Below are 16,814 nucleotides of genomic sequence, written 5' to 3'. Positions count from 1 at the left end.
GGAATGCGGCACCTGGTACGTTCAGATGGATGACAATTGCATATTTCGTAGAGCTGTACGACCATCGTGCTTGCACGTCTAATAGTGATTGTATTGTACAGTGGGCATGAACCTTTGTCAATCAGCGCTAGGTCATATAGGACACTTTTTCTGGTCATTATGTTTTTGTCTTGTTTACACTTACATTTTAGTTGTAGTTTTTTTTCTGTAGACTTCGTATTCTGCAGTGCCTGTTGAATATGTGCGCATGTTACATGGTAAAAGGGGTAGCCTCAATGCCTTAAATGTCTGTTGATGCAGCTAGCTCTGATGTAGCCTGACCCCCCGTTCCTCAAAGGTAATTAGGAACGACAAATACATGCATTTTCAATGATTCGTCAGTTCCGAGTAGTCGCTGCGTATTTGGGCTTCTTTCTTTCCGTGCTGATACCACTTTTGTGTCGCCGGTTTGCGACGATGAATGTGTATAACTTTCAGACTACGGCGAACGGCGTGTCCAGTCTGGAGACTGTAGAGCTAAATTTCAAAGTTTATATGTCGATACCGCATACAAATACAGAAATTCTGACCCTCCTAAGCATGTTGTGCTTGTTGGCTGGTCAGGCAGCAGGTGGAGAATCTTCTAAAAAAATAACTTCATATACATGCATTTCATGTTATACACGACATTCCCGATAAATCTGACAGCACAAAATAACATATACAAAACAAGTAAAGCTATACACAAGGCAATAAATTTACGCACCAATCTCTTAAACCAGTCATCATCTTTCTCTTGTTGCTTGCAAGACATAGATCACCAGGAATTTCATTAAACATGACTGGTACATAGTAAGGTTTGCGGTACTTCCTCGGGCCTCCTCGTTCGGTATAAGATGCGGATGTCGGTGTTGGACTGGGGCGCATTCGACATCCATAACTGGTGGTTCGCGCGAATGAACGTGCGAAATTAGAGAATCTTACGAAATTGATGTGTGGTTATTCATTTGCATATAAAAAGGCATTGTGTTGAAAACTACAGAAAGTCAATAGAAACTCAACAGTATCTCTAATGCTCTTTGCGAGAGGAGTTTTAGGTTGCCGGCGAAGTTGTCGTTTGCGGTTTGACCCGGTTACTGTATGCGTAAACGTGAGCGGCCGCGTTGGCTGGCGTCACCTGGTGGGGCAGGGCTCAAACAGACAAACACTAAACTGTCATTGGGGTAACCGTGCGCGTTCTGCGTTGCTGCTGGTGTGAATTTTGGGGCAGCTGCTTAATCGCGATCACGTTGCCTTTTTTAAATGTTTCTTTTTTTTCGTCGACAAGAACACTCGCCACGCACAAAAATGTGTTCATAAGGCATCCTGGTTTAGACGAAGCGTCAACAGACGTCGCCACCAGCGTTGTTGTTTTCGTGCACTTCTCCGGTTACTCCGTATCCACTGCAGACGGCACGAAGTTTGGGCACAAGCTAAAGAGAATAAACAAAAAGCTCTGTTAACCTAACCTAATTAGATAGCGGGACCAGCGTTTTTATTTTTCTTCTTTTTTCGGAGTTGGCGGGATAATGAGGCACTATATTCTCCTCTCGAAAGCTTTTCTTCTTTCCCCTGCGGTATTCTGGCTGGTGTCGTTTGCTAAAACTTGGTTATACGCGCGCCGCTTCGGCGTTCGAGGCGGATAGCTATGTAGCGCCGTCCCGCTTTTGCATATTTAAAAGACTCTCCCCCTCCCCCCTCCCGTCACCTGAGGCATTCCATTACGGCTTAGAGCACCACTCGCGCCGCGTGATTTGCTTGTTGGGTTTGCTTGCTTCCGCGGCGTAGCAACAGAGCGTGGATGGAAAATAGTTTTTGTTTGTGTGCGTGTGGGTTAGCAGAATTGTGGAGCAGTCAGTGAGAAGGAAAACTACAGAACCGTCGTGGACACGCGCGCTCGCTGTCGTTTCTATATTGTCGGTGCATAGTACTTCTGTGACGTCATTCTGTTAAAATAAAAAAAGCGGGCCCGTAGCCCAACACCGTGTGTTATAAATTGAAGGTCAATTTTTTTTGTACCTCTGCGTTCGAGTGCGTGTGACAGGCGGGCCTCAAGCTTTGCCTCGAGCGCTTCGGAAAATGCAAAAAACAGGACGAGAACAAGATTGCTTGAAAGAAAATGTTTCTTTGCGTGCTTACTTTTACATGCAGTGTATCGCTCTCGCTTACGTCTTCAGCGCACGTAACATGCAGAGCAGTGTCATTGATTTGTTATTTAACTTTACTGATACCTTCATTTTTTACTAATTCTTAGGCGTTCCGATCCCGAAAGAACTAGGGCGGAAAACAAAAGGGGGTACTTTCGACTCCTGCACGGGAGTGTAAAATGTGGGACCCGTATTTAACTACCTTTGCGGGAGTCCTCATTCTCTATTATGAAATACGTCGGCTTGCATTTAGGCGCGTTATACGGAGAGTACATATCGCTTCCTTATACAAAGGGCTGCTGCACCTGTCTATGTATTTCTCATATTAGCTATGACGTTTTCTCTCTGCACTATATACATATAAGGTACAGTAAAAGGTGGAGTACTAGGATTCTCAAAAGTAGAAGGTTGCAAATAATAGACATTCATGATTAGACATGGGCGTTTGACGTCAATAATGGTGTCACGGTTTCTATACAAGGCAGTTTAAACGAAGTTGCGTATCAAGTGAACACCAATGACGTGATTTCCCGCGAAGTGCTTGAATGCCCCCACTACGAAGAGCTTACTGGCTAGAGAAATAAACGAAACAATAAGGAAAAAAAGTATTTTCTCGAACGTGCCTGACTCATACGCGTTCTCCTTTCGGTTTACCGCGCCATTTCCCGCACGAGCTGCATCATTCGTTGTTCGTCCTCGATGTCTCTTTGAAGTGTTTTCCTAGGCGCGGGACCCAGTGGAATAAGCCTAACGAGTCTTTACTAACTGGGGCCCTGTTTTAAAGTATTCTTACGCGTGTTCTGTCTGCCTGTAAAACCCAGCTGTTCTAACGTCGGCGTGTGTCCTTCCCCTCTCTCTCGCCTCTAACGCAGCAGCTCCCGTTTCCAAGTCCGAGGACCTACTGGAGGTGTACCAGGTCTCCTGTCAGAAACATGGCGTGGAGCCGCTTTCCAGGCTAGTGCAGCAACTACAGGTAAGCACCGTTGGATATCCTAACTTCGGGGCAGAGGGGGGGGAGGGGGGAGGGGGTATATTTCTTGCTCGAGGGATGTCTCCTCCAAGGGATGTCTCCTCCAAGGGATGTCACGGGATATGCGTCAAGGATTGGCTCGATGGATTTTTTTGGGCTCACTTCGTCATCTTTACGAGGGGCTATTCGAGAAAAAAAAATGAAAGCAACGTGCGCAGGCGAGCATTTCACGGAGACGCATGTAATATGAAAGTGCTCAGACCTTACTCAGCGTTTCTTTATTCTTTAGCCTCCTAAACGGGGGCATGCCCTGGGATCTCGCGCGCCCGCCCGCCCGCCCGCAATTCAGGCTTTGGCACGTTCCGGCAAATTGAACGCGAACGCCTTCTTCGCTCTCGCGAAGCTATATTGGTCTGTACGTATTATCCGAAGCTATATCTGTCTGTACGTATTATCCCACCGCTGCCACCGCATGCTGCGAGCGCCTCCGGCAAGAAGGAAGTTTCACGCTTTCGCGTGGAACTGTGCACAGTACTCGTTTCGCTGTTGTTTACTTGTTTCTTTGTTGTTGTAGCCTCAATTCGTGGCTCTTACCCACAAGAAGAGATTGATTGCACTGAAGGTTGTGGAGAGTACACACACGCAAGAAAAAAAGAAACAGCCAGCAACCAAAAAGGAACATTGTCTGAAGCGGGGCCATCTTTTTTCCGTCTGGTTTTTCTTCATTTGTATGGTATTTTTCTTGATGCTTAATCGGAACTGAAATAGAAAGTCCACGACACCGAGCATTTCAAATTATATATATATATATAATATGTATATATATAAAGTGTTGCAGCTTTTTCGTACATTCAGCTTGGAGTTGCGTCTGTACCACATCTGTACCGGAGTATATCGAAATGCGTTATAACGCGTTTAGCTGCATTTTAGTGCAGACACTTCGGAAAGAAAATGCAAAAGAAAGAGTGAGATATACGTAGATGCAGCTCTGCATGATGAGCGACCTTACGAAACGCAGCTGACATTTGACGCTCACTCACGCGACAGGCATCGCAGAAAGCGGCCGCGTTCTTCTGTGCGCGCGAACAGAAAAAGGCGCGGATATCGCCCGTCGCCGAGATTGCGACGAGCCAACGCACGCCGCATTGAAGACGACGGCCTTTGTTTCGCTCGGCAAACAGCGTCACGTCGCGAATGGGGGCTCACCGAGTGCATGGAAACGCGCTCTTTTGTGTTCCTCTGTAGGTCGAAATGAGGGGAAGGAATGTATTGTCCTCTCGCGCAACCCTCATTCGCATCTAAATGACGCGCTGCAAGGCAGTTCTGGGGAGGAGCCGGTCCTTCGTAAAATCCCGCGTTATATTCTGCCTCATTTCGACTAGAATGTCTTCCCCCACGCGGCAACGAAATCTAATCAAAAAGACGAAATACTTCTTTCTGTAAGATCCCGCGTTATATTGTGCCTCATTTCAACTAGAATGTCTTCCCCCACGGCAACGAAATCTAATCAAAAAGACGAAATACTTTTTTCTGTAAGGACTTTTTGAAAAGTGAACGGGGGCGGGCGAATCAAGGATGAAACGATTCGTATGAAAGGCAGCGAATGCTGCTTTGTGTGAAGATATACGCTCTTTTTCTTTTTCGTTTTCTTCATGTTAGCGCACGCCGGTATTCGCATGCTTATTTGCGTCGCCTTAGCGACACTGTCGACTTGGTCTGCCGCTAGACAATTCGAGTCTGGGATTGTGTGTACAGGTGGGCGCAAATATCGAATGGAAGACCGACTTGGTTGCTGTAAGTTCATCGAACATCGATCAAGACATTATTGAGAACGCGCCTGCGCCTCGCAAGAAATGCGTCACATATACTCAACCGAAATGAACTTATTGAGAGTTCATTGAAAGCTCATTGAAAGTTCATTTCTAGCTGAAAATTTTCGAAAGTACACGTGATAGCTCACCATCGGTATCTAAAAAAAAGGAAGCTGACGCCTCTATCGAAAAACTTCATGATCAATCACAAATCAACAAAATTATGCGTATGGGTATATTTCTGCATTCCTGCGCAGAACTTATGTAGAGAAAAATATTTCTGTATTCCTAAACGAGAGTTGGCACATCACTTGCTGATGCGCGCGGAAGTCGAGGCTTGCTTTCCCGGTAAATGAGCGTACAAGAGCTGTAAAGCAGTGAGGTTTATGACTCAGAGGGAAAGGCGAGCACGAAAAACCACAAATGGATATTAAATACAACAGAGCGGTTCATAGGAAGATCGACGCTTTTGGAAGTGGTTAACAGTCACGGAACAGGCAGTGCCGCCGAAGTTTCGACTCAGGGACTTGTGTTCACCACAAGTCCCAACTTGTTCCTCTGAAAAGGGGCGTGGACAAATCGTCACCTAGCTTGCTTGAGTGACTCAGGTATGCTATCAATGCTTTTCCGTCTAGTATTCTTGTATACATCCCTTTAGTCTTCTTTATCTACCTTGTACCGCTGCCTATGCCTGTGAGGTCCCTGTCGTATTAGTCTATTCCCTGCTTTTTCTTTCCACCAATACTCTAAACGTCTCTCGCTTATCTCGTCTGCTGACCGCTTGATACTTCTGTCTGCTTTAAAGCCAAGCGCTTCTGGAAGTTGTACGCTACGCACTGGTCTCGCTGGGTGGAAGCCCTTTGAGTGCAGAAAAGTGCACCAGCGCCATTAAGTGCAAGTCATCTGCTGCAGAGCCGGAGGATTGTAGACTTGCCAGAGTGAAACATTCGCATGTGCTCTGCAATCATGTTTTCCCTTCAACACTGGAGCGGCGCACAGCGCATTGCGTGAAACCGATTTCCACCCCTTTCAGTTTCGTTTCGACAAAACGTGTACCGAAGGCTCTGAACAGTGACTAGAAACATAATTTTGAAGCGGCTCTAGTATTCGACACGTGACATTTCTCGACAGTTCGTCAACGCTATAATCAGAGTCCTTCAATCCTTTTGTTCTGGTCATGAAAGTTTTCTCTGGCCATTGTCTTCGGGAGAGTTTGCTGTTGTGCTAGTCGGTACCGTGCGAGGAACGGCTCGGTCTTCCTTGTCCCGTTTCTTGCGCAGGTTCTGTCCTCAGGGGTCGTATCCAGCTGTCTTCGAAATCACGTGTATTACATCGTCTGTTCTCATTAGCAGACGACACGGAGGCGGATCAACACGACGCGCAAGAGTACCTTGTGGCTAGCCGCCGTAGTGTGGCTGCCAGATCGCTTCCCTGATTTTCTGCAGGGATTCGGAGAACAGAAGTACACTTCACTTACTGTTTGCCTATGTGTTCAGGAAAACTTTTTTCAACAGAAGGCGATACGAACACGGTGAGTCAGGATGACGGCACAATTCCACCAGGACGTACGGTAACATATACGGCGGGAAAAGACAGAGAAAAACATCTATCGTAAGAGTCAACTATCAACTGAAGGCTCTTTTGCATCAGCCACCAAAGTTACTCCGGGTGTCCGTCGGTTTCTTGTCCGGAGAGCGACTGAAGTTTTGCTCGGAAATCCAGGGTGCAAGGAACATTGCAAAGGTACTCATCAATAGCGTGCGTCTTTTAGCTTAAAACGCCACATTGTATCTTGCAGGCTGTCGAACAACTTGAGATTGACGCTTTTTGTGTGTCTGTATGCTCCAGTAAACGTTTCATATCCTATGAGGCTGTCAAATGGACAGCACCCTCGTTACGCGCGCTTCTGTGCCCTGCCTCAGCGCTACCGGCAGAAAGGTATTGGAGAACTCTGCTATAGAACTGAAGGTCGTCGTATTTCATAACGGTGATAGAGAGCCTTGTTTCATTCGCGCGAAAAAGCGGGGATAGTGGCATTCATTCATTGATTCTTGCTTTAAATAGGTTCGTGTATCGTAACTTTGTATTGCTAGTTTGAGTGAAACAAGAGAACACACCCGTAACACACCGTATATGCTTTGTGAGAGAGTCACGATGGAGCACGGATACACGGTTACGCATTCAAAGCACACGTAGGCGCAGGCTAGGAAAAAGAAAGAAAAAAAGAAAGAAAAACCACACACGTAGGCGGTTGTATGCCCACGAGCGTTTCAGTCGCCCACGTACGGCTTTTGATTTTACGAACGACGCGACGTCGTCTTCCTTTGCGCTCATTTGGCGCTCCCCTACTCTAGACAACCGAAATTCAAACGGACGAGTTTGAATTTTTGAAGAAGAAAAAAAAAACATCTCTAAAGGTCAGCGTTTTCCGCGGAATCGCAGTCGAACGCGCACCAATAAATTCCTCGATTTCCCCTTAAAAGCCAGAGAGACGGAGAAAGAAAAGAAAAAAAGAACGAAATACCGTAGTGTGGAAATAACAGTCGCCTCACCGAAGTCGAAAGTCCGGCGACATTTGGCCGATTCAATGGAAGCATATCGAGGCAGATGACAAACTCTGCGTGTGGTCCTATTTCACGCCCGGATAACGTCGAAGAAAGCAGAGTCCTTTTCCTTTCTTTTTTTTTCTGGGCTGCAAGATTCTCTTGAGCGCGCGGCGTTATATTCGAGCGCTATCGTCTGCGTGTATGCGCTGTTCTGTCGATATTGCCGTGATTCCTGTAACTGCAATGAGTGTTAAAGTTGGGCTAGTTGGAATGGATGCATATTTGAAATCAGTGCGGGAAACGATGGCGAAACGAAGACAGGGACACGGGGTAAGTGCTAACGACTGACGTTTGTTAAATTAAATTACGGAGTTTTACGTGCCAGAACCACTTTCTGATTATGAGGCACACCGTAGTGGAGGACTCCGGAAATTTTGCCCCCCTGGGGTTCTTCAACGTGCACCTAAATCTAAGTACCACGGGTGTTTTCGCATTTCGCCCCCATCGAAATGGGGCCGCCGTGGCCGGGATTCGATCCCGCGACCTCGTGCTCAGCAGCCCAACATGCACCATAGCCGCTGAGCAAGCACGGCGGGTTCGACTGACGTTTGTTAAGAGGAACCTTTAGCTTGCGCCCCGACTCTGATGGCGCCTATTTAAATACATGTAAATCGCATAAATGCTTCTCTGAGATAACCCCTTCGACGATTTGAATGAACTTTGTTGCATTGGAGAGGGGAAAGAAGGGGTTAGGTTCTAGCGACTGCCGGAAGCGGAATTTGGTTCAGGGCGTGAACTTTATTACAGAAAGCGGGAAATCGGTAAGCTCGAAGAAAGAAAATAGAAGCGCGAAGTTTTAATAAATCCGTAACTCTGCACCACGAAGAGATACCGCACTTCTCTTAACGGTATGCGTTAGTACAACCAAAGCGGATAAATTTGGTGTATTCATTTATATCTGATTTGAACTTGTTACAATGCTTACAAGGGTATAGGAAAAGTCCTGCTCATATTTTAGTGGGGTATCTATGGTCACGTATAATGCATCAATATTAACCGCTTTAGATGTAATACTAAATTAACTTGAGAAAATTATGATATCAGTTTTCATCGTCGAGTTTCTGAGTTGCAAGCTTGGTAGTTTCGTTTTCTGAAAATATCCGATTTTCAACAATCTTCTGTATATATATACAAAACAGCGAAGAGGCTAAATCCAAAATCCGCTCCGAGAACTCACTAGATTTTTAACTTCCTTTAAGTGCAGCGATACCTGATCGAGTTCGGCGCAGTGGTTCCGAAGAAAAAAAAAAACGATTTCTTCTTTCACGTGTATATAGGGAAGAACTCCTGAGCTAAAACTTACAAGCACGCTCTTGCTCGGGGGCTCATTTACGTAAAGAGGCAATTGCTCTCTCCCTCTTTTGTAATAGGCAGTTTGCTGGACCACGTGACGTACGCGCCAGTGGTCTCCAAACACTGTAGGTGGCGTTTGGCACAGAACGAGTATGCATGCGTCTCGATCTCAGTTTATTGGGATTGAGCATCGGAGGCTGTACGGAGGTACCGTGGTTGCGGACCCGAGATCTGCGTTTCTGAGCGACTCCGCGCCGGAGATTTCGGAGGCCATTATCCCGCTCGGGACAAACCGATTTTTCGCGATATGCTTTTTTTTTTTTTATCTTCTGGGGTGTTGGTTGCACGACACAATTAGTTGTTCGACCCGGACGCAGAGAGCGCAGGTTTCAATCCCAGCTACACTATAGAGCAATTTTGCACCCATAAAGTCTAAAAAAGGCAATATATCTATCTATAATTCACTCCGTTACGCACAAAAAAAAGGTGTATGGGTGAGAGTTATAGACCGATTAACACCCTTATTCACTTGTAAAGGTGTAGATTAGTTGGCATTGTAGGCAGCATTGTATATAGTGTGACGGACAGTGTTCGGGGGGGCGCATGCGCGGCCTGTTCTCGCGTTGTGACAACATAGCTATCAACTCCTAAATAAGTCGTCATTTTTTGTATTTGTTTAGACATACTGCTGTCCCCATGCAAAACATAGCAAGGTGGGTCTATGCAAAAACTTTCAGAAACAAGAACACGTTTACAGAATGCAGTAGGATAAAAAAAAAAGTTCAGTCGCGATTTAGCGGTATCAATGGCGTGACAAATGGCTTAGCATTATGTCGCGCCTCTTTGGTGTCCCGGATCCATGATTTAACCCGCGTTCACCGGATTGTATTTATGCACACCACATGTCCAGAGTGAGTGAGTGAGTGAGTGAGTGAGTGAGTGAGTGAGTGAGTGAGTGAGTGAGTGAGTGAGTGAGTGAGCGAGTGAGTGAGTGAGTGAGTGAGCGAGTGAGTGAGTGAGTGAGTGAGTGAGTGAGTGAGTGAGTGAGTGAGTGAGTGAGTAAACTTTTGTTGGGTCCAGCAAAACGCGATAAAACACGCACCCGGCTAATCCCACGACAGGACTGACAGGTCTAGCCTGCCGGCCCAATTGCGGGCGTGCTGGACGGCCAGGATTTGGTCCTCAAAAATGGGACTTCGCAGGAGCGCGTCCCACTCTTCCTTGGTGCACTTCGGACCCAACGACCCGCACTCCCAAAGCATGTGAGACAAAGTGGCAGGCTCACTACCGGCCACGCAAGAACAATTCGGGTAAATCTCGGGATATATGCTGTTAAGCGACGCCGGATTTGCGTAGGAGTTAGTTTGCAAGAGTTCGAGGTTCTCACAATTCACAAACACCTTTTCCCAGTTTGACGTTCCCAATGCTGACGCATTATAAACAACAAAGCGATATGCATGAAAATACTAGTACATATCAGAATGAATGAATTTCACGCAGTGTGGAGCAAGCTTAGTTCGGTATACGGTGTAAACCAACGAAGCCTCAATGCATAGCGCAAAACTGTTCCCATAAGCTCTGCTGTTTGTGCTTTTGGTGTCTCTTTCGCAACGACGTCTATCCCCTCCGAGACAGCTCGTTCATCTTGCGACAAAGGTCGCGGTGTCCTTTCCCGGCTTCGAACAGCGTCTCTATGGCCTCGCTGGTCCTCGCGACCGAATGACAAGAGTACATTCTGCCGCATTGGCCCGCGCCATTCTCGTGTTTGCCTTTTTCTGCCGGTGTATTCTATCCACTTATATCTTTCCAGAAAACGTGCGATGGTGTAACTATCACTTCGCAACCGATTGGGGGGGGGGGGGGGGGGGGGGGGCATGTCTGTCACCCGTTTGACGAGCGGCGGGTGACTGAAGCAGCTGTTTTTGTTGATACAGCATCGCCTCTCAGTTCACCCATCTCCCTCCCCCTCACCCTTTTCTTCCCGCCACCTTCGGCATAATATTTTTTTTTTCTCTCAGTTATCCGTTTCCTAGCCGTCTCGTCGACGTCTTTCTATGCAGCTGCAGGAGGGCTGAATGCGAGGACCCTGTCGCGCGGTATCGCTTCGCTGTTTGTTTATCTACGTCCCGCGGGAGCTTGCGTGACTCTTCTCTCCTCCGACGTCTTGCGGTGTATATTTAAGTGTTCTTTTTTATTTTAGTTTTGTTTTACCCGCCGTATCGGTACGCCAGCTATGCGCGCTTCTCTGTGCGAGGCGCAGTCCTTGAGGTCGATTCATTTTTGGGTGTTGTCACCCTTCCGATTCCCCCAATTGCGTTGTGGGCTTCGAGGGGTTTTCTTTTATTTCTTTATATTCTTCTTTTTTTTTGGGGGGGGGGGGGGAGGGTGCTCCGTCGCGCGTGCGTGATGGCCGCTCGGTGATGTTATTGGAGCAGCGAAAATGACAGTCCATTCCGCTTTACGTAGCATCCTAGCTGTACGTACGACTTCGCGAGATTTTATAGCGGTACTCTAGAGTTTTCCTCAAGAAAATTTATTTAAAGCAGTACATAAGCATATCTAAATGTGTCGTAAGAGTGCCCCCAAAGAACATATATATATATATATATATATATATATATATATATATATATATTCGCAGGCCAACGCGAGGCGCTTTTCTGGTATTTAGGTTTTCTTGACTTCCGAGCAAGTTTAGAATAGTGCAGAATTTTTGTAAAGATTGGGTGCTAATTCGTAAATGTAATACCTCATTTACACCGAGATTAACTGCCATCATTTTAAGTGCTTGCGGAAATCTGGCCATTTCCCCCTTTCATTTTTTTTTTCATTTTCTCTGCATGTCGCGACTTTGTGGCAAATACAAAGTATAAAGAACTCGCTTAAAAAAAAAAAAAAAAAAAAGGGAGCGACTCCTGCTTTTCTCGAATTTCCTCCGTTGTCATGGTGCAGTTAGATGTCAAAGGAAAGTTTTTTTGCGTTTTTCATTCCTCTCACAAAAGAGTGACGGGGAACAGCTGTAGTATGGACGATCGATAGTTTTAAGAACCTTGAGAAATTGAGCCGGCGGAAGGGGTGAATTGGGGTGTCGTTCAACGCAGGCGAGATGTTAACCGAACCGGAATACTCTCCGCGCTGTTCAAACTGGTGGAATGTTTTCGAAGGACGAGATCCGAATTTTGTTTTTGTTTTTTTGCTTTTCAGTCGGCGCTTTTCTTATTTGACCGAGGTTTTGTACGAATATTTTCAAAGCACGTCGCTTGGCCTCTGGCAGGGAACGCTATTGATTCCTTATTTAGCTTTGTGTGAACACTCTCGGAGGAAGAGAGTTGTCTCCGCCAAGAAACGCTATTGATATTGTATTGAGTATTGAGATTTTTGTTTTGCTTTTGCGAAGGAACAGAGCTTAAGAAGGAACAATGGAGACGACAGACAGGCGCTCTTGATTTTTTTTTGTGTGTGTGTGTGCTATATTAGTGACAGTTTATTTTGTTGTTTTTCTTTCTGAGTTAGTCCTCGCGTCTAGTATTGAGTGCTTTACTGCAATCGGTGGCTATGCTTCCAAGTAGCGAATAACTTTATTTCTTTTACGCCCTGCGCTTTTGCGTTAAGATGCTGTTTGCTGGCGTTCGGCATTGCATCGGTGCGTATCGACTCTCAGAACTGGAGCTTCTTGATGTCACTTAGCAAAAATTTTACAATAACGCGTATTTCGCAATAACGAAAGTTCGCCAAAGGACCGTGGCGGCTTTAATTTCGACGGGTGCGTACTTTTACCGAAGGTGATAAGAGAAGAGTTAGTTATGTGTGAATATAAAGAAGGGGAGAAACTATAACGAGAGGATTCGTACGCCGCTAAACGGAGACGGAACGTTAACCGACGTTGCGTTTATTGCGAAACTGCACCGAAAATGTACTGGCCTTCCATGAATTCGACACCCATGCAGGGGCCGACTGTTTCTTGAACTGTTTACGCGAAGCTTTCTTTCCTTTTATTATAAGGCATAAAGTGCACGTACTAAATAAGTGCACAATATATTAGCAGAGCGCACAGGATATTAGTAAGAAACACGCAAGTCGTCCAGGTAGATATTAGAGTTTAATTATGAACCTCAGCAGTGTGACCTCCCCCCCTCCTCCCTCTGTACTACTCTTAATAGGATCGCAACTTCCTCTGCCTCAAGGGTACTCGCAGAAGTGATTTCTCTGCTCGTAAATACGTCGTTGGCTTTCGAGTTCGCGCATGCAACTAAGGCAGAAAGATCGTGTCGGTTTTCCTTGATGGTTCGTTGTTGAGTTCACTTCGCCGATGTCTCGAAGTTCGATATTTCTATCTGCTTCCAGCTGAGGGTCAGTATTGAAGACCCGGGCTCGTTTTACAGCGATATGGTGCACGAATACATCAGATAGTTCTTTCTTAGTGCCTGTAGCAGGTATCATCATCATCATTATTATCGTTATGATCATTCCGAACAAACATTTCGTACCGCGTTCCCGGCGTATCAAACGCGGCCGTGGCGTCAGCGCTCCCGCTGTCGCCCTTATCTTTCTAGTCGTCGTGTCGTTATCCCCGTTGTGCACTCGTTATCGTCGACGCTCTCATCTTCGTCGTCCAGCAGTTATCGCTTGCAGTATTTTTCGTCGCCTCTGATATCGGGCGACGCACAGGCGCCTCCGATCTCGGAGGTCAAGATCGTCTTCCGTTTGCTTTCGCCGTCGCCGCCATCTTCATCATCGTTGATGGCGGACGCTCATCGCCGTTGTTTTCTCCGTTGTCGGCGTTATTGTCTCTTCTTTATGTTGCCACTTGTTGCTGTCTTTTTTCTTTTTTTTTGCACGGCCCTCTACAGTTGTTGTTCGGAGCGCGCGTGTCCCATAGTATCGATCGCGGGAACACGTCGTGCGCGTTTGCGATGTTCGCGCTAATTCGATCTGCGTTGCCGAGACGGCCTGCTTTCCGGCTCATTAAGTCGATCCACGCGGACAAATCTAATTGCGCCCGCACTCCTCAGGAGAAATTAGCGCCGGCAGGAACGGAAGCAAAACGTGTCGCGGTACGGCGGTCGTTCCTCCTTTGATTGGTCTTCCATGCGCAGCCATTCCCTTGCACGCTTGGTTAACGCCCACCGCGGAGTTGCTGCGACAGAAAATACTGGAAGCCGCGTGTACGGCCTCTTTTCATAAGCGCGCACTGCGTGCCTGCGGTTGCCAGCAGCGCTTGTTTTTGTCGTTTCCTCTCTGGTGTCGTCGATCGTCTCCCTTGCGCTATTAAGGCGAAAGAAAAAGAAAATATATTGTAAAACGAGGAGGAAAGGTTCTTGCGTAGCGACAGGCACTCTTGTCGTGTTTTGTTACCGCTGTCCTGGCCACAGACTCAGTGAGAGAAGGAACGAACTGGAAAGAGCAGGGAGGCCGGTTTGTTCCGACATATCTACAGCGCTATAAGGCAGAGACACTGCACCAAAACGACGACGATCGGTCGCTCTTCCTGTCTCCTTCATGCTGTGTGTTCGTTTCCTTCTAGCGCTGTTGCTGTATTGTTTGCGGTGTTCTTTACCATTTATACCGACTGGCCTAGTTCCCGCTTCTACTGCAAACCGTAAGATTAATTGATCTAGAATAAAGAGAGAAGGAAAGAAGGCGTGCTTTTTTCAGAGTCTTCGCGGCAGGACCTTCGCATCGCAACCTGTAGGCTCTGGCACCTTGCTGACTTCCTTATCACGGCGCCTTTTTTACGACGCCATCTTACCTCGTCGTTGGTGTCCTCCTGCATAAAAGTCACGCGGGAAAAGCTTGCCCAGAAAAAAAGGGGAGGGGAGGTCTGGGAGGAGAAAGCAGGGGTGGTGGGTGTTGGAACCGGTCGTGGGAACGAAGCGCTGTTTGCTAGCTCAGCGCCTTCATGTACCTGTCTTCGTGTTCTTCTTTTTCCCTGCGGTCTCAGCTGCTGCTCGTGTTTCAGAAGGGATCCTCTTCTGGGATCGATACCAAGCAGGGAAACGAGAGCGGTAAGGGGGAAAAGAAAGAAGAAAAGACGGTGTGGGGCTCGGGGGGGTGGGGGAGAGGGGGGAGGTGGCGGAGGAGTTGGAGAAAGCCGTGTAGGATCCGCAGAAAATAAAGGGGAAGCTCACGCCTCGCTTTCTTTCCCTAGTGATTGTGCTAGCCTGGAGACTCGGGAAAAAGTTGGGGAGTGCGGGAATTCTGCAGGGAAAGGGAGAAAATGCGGACGGCTGCGGGGGTATGGCGAGCGGGAAAGGCCGAGGTCCGCTGGGATACATAGGAAGGAATGGAACGTCGTGCGTGCAATCGTTTCTTCCCTTTCTTAGTGACTCTGTTTGGCGATGCGGGAAGAGATATTGCTTGGGATGCAGTAGATGGAAAGGAAAAAAATACAAGCGGTAGTTTTCCTTAAATTTCGTTTTATTTTCTGTCCGTGCGAGACATTATAGAGAGCAGTGGGATGTATGTGAAGCGAAACGTATACGCGCCGTGTATGGGGTAGCAATAACTCGTTCGTAACGGGTATTTATGTGTTCTGATCGATGGTGGAAGCGATGGGAAACAAGGAATGCAGTTCGACGCTGGGCGCGTTGTGACAACGAAAGAGCTAGGGGAAACGCAGGATAATTGCGGCAACAAGGAACGCCGACCTCTGATCATTTATGGCAGAAATGTGCTGTGGTTGCAGCAAAAGAGTTCGTGTGGTCTGCGTTAAGCGGAATATTCGACGAGGAAGGTAGAACCGCTGGGAACCATAAAAAGTGAACTTTCTTCCTTTCTTCCTGTCCTGTCTGTCCTTTTTGTTTCGCTTTCTTTCGCGCTGTTTCCCCGTAATGTAGCCATACCGACAAGGTAATGTTCAGACTGTTTTAAAGACATTTCCGTATTTTAGTGGCACGAGCATCGAGTGACACTCCTGTTCCTTGCGCAGCACTTCCGATTCTCCCCCTGAGACGACCGGAGACAAAATTCAATATAAATAAGAAAAAAAGGGAAAAAATAGTGCAGTACAACATTCGTAGGTTTCATTATAGATATGATATCAGAGCATAAGTTTAGTTACAAGCTGAGTTACTGAAATGTCTGGAATAATTAGAATTAAGTAGAAATCACTGGTCACCGCACACCTAAACACAAAATCGTAGACTTTAGAGACCCGCCACCTGAGCATGACTTTGGCGAAATTCCTGGAAACAAGGAATTCGAAAGCGGAAGTAATGACTTCACTAATGACGTCACACACAAGAAGGTGGTATGATATTTATTCGGCGAATTAATGGAAAACAGTTGTCCGGCATAGACTGAACATATGCCTAGCGGAGCGGATGTGACGTCACTCCCCCTTTCTTGCTTCTCCTCTCCCGGCGCGCACATGTTCGCTCGCTCGTAGACTGAACATATGCCTAGCGGAGCGGATGTGACGTCACTCCCCCTTTCTTGCTTCTCCTCTCCCGGCGCGCACATGTTCGCTCGCTCGCTTGCTCGCAACAGCTGCGCGCGCTCGCTCGTTACATGCTATGACGTCAGCACCGGAGAGGGCGCGTAAGGTGCGCTTTGTGTGCCGCTCGCTTGGGCGCTACGCCCCTCCAGGTGGCACGCGCTGCGCTTCCTCCTCGCCCTCCTTCGCTCCTCGCCCGCATATCGCGCCCCGGGAAAGACGTTCCCTCGCTTAACCTAAACAACACCAACGCCGAGGTGCGAGTGCCGCTATAAGAGACACCTAAGTAAAAGATTAGGGTCGCCTACTATTTTTCTTACCATAGGGTAGCCTTATGAGGCAAGAAAGGACGGAGAAGCGCACAAGGATAGAAGAGACTTGGCAACGAACGGGATTGAAATATAATTTAAATTTAAGTGCGGCAACAAGTGACGCCAAACTTGAACTGAAGATAATTTTTACTGAGATTTACTAAGGTTGCCTCCAAAGCATGTATTGGCATGGCTGAGCTATTGAATGTTCAAGGAGCGGCGG

At 47.1% G+C, this 16,814-nt stretch overlaps 1 protein-coding gene across 1 annotated transcript in view; it reads left to right on the top strand.

Moving 5' to 3' along the window:
- LOC126533726 (uncharacterized) overlaps positions 1 to 16,814 on the top strand; it is a 342,383-nt gene that overhangs the window by 200,712 nt on the left and 124,857 nt on the right. The window contains exon 2 of the mRNA XM_050180916.2: positions 3,038 to 3,138. Coding sequence (XP_050036873.1) covers positions 3,038 to 3,138 — 101 coding nt within the window. The remainder of the gene's footprint in view (positions 1 to 3,037; positions 3,139 to 16,814) is intronic.

This window comes from Dermacentor andersoni, chromosome 7, assembly GCF_023375885.2.
Source record: "Dermacentor andersoni chromosome 7, qqDerAnde1_hic_scaffold, whole genome shotgun sequence".
Lineage (NCBI taxonomy): Eukaryota > Metazoa > Arthropoda > Arachnida > Ixodida > Ixodidae > Dermacentor > Dermacentor andersoni.
This window is presented reverse-complemented; position numbering and strand designations above follow the sequence as displayed.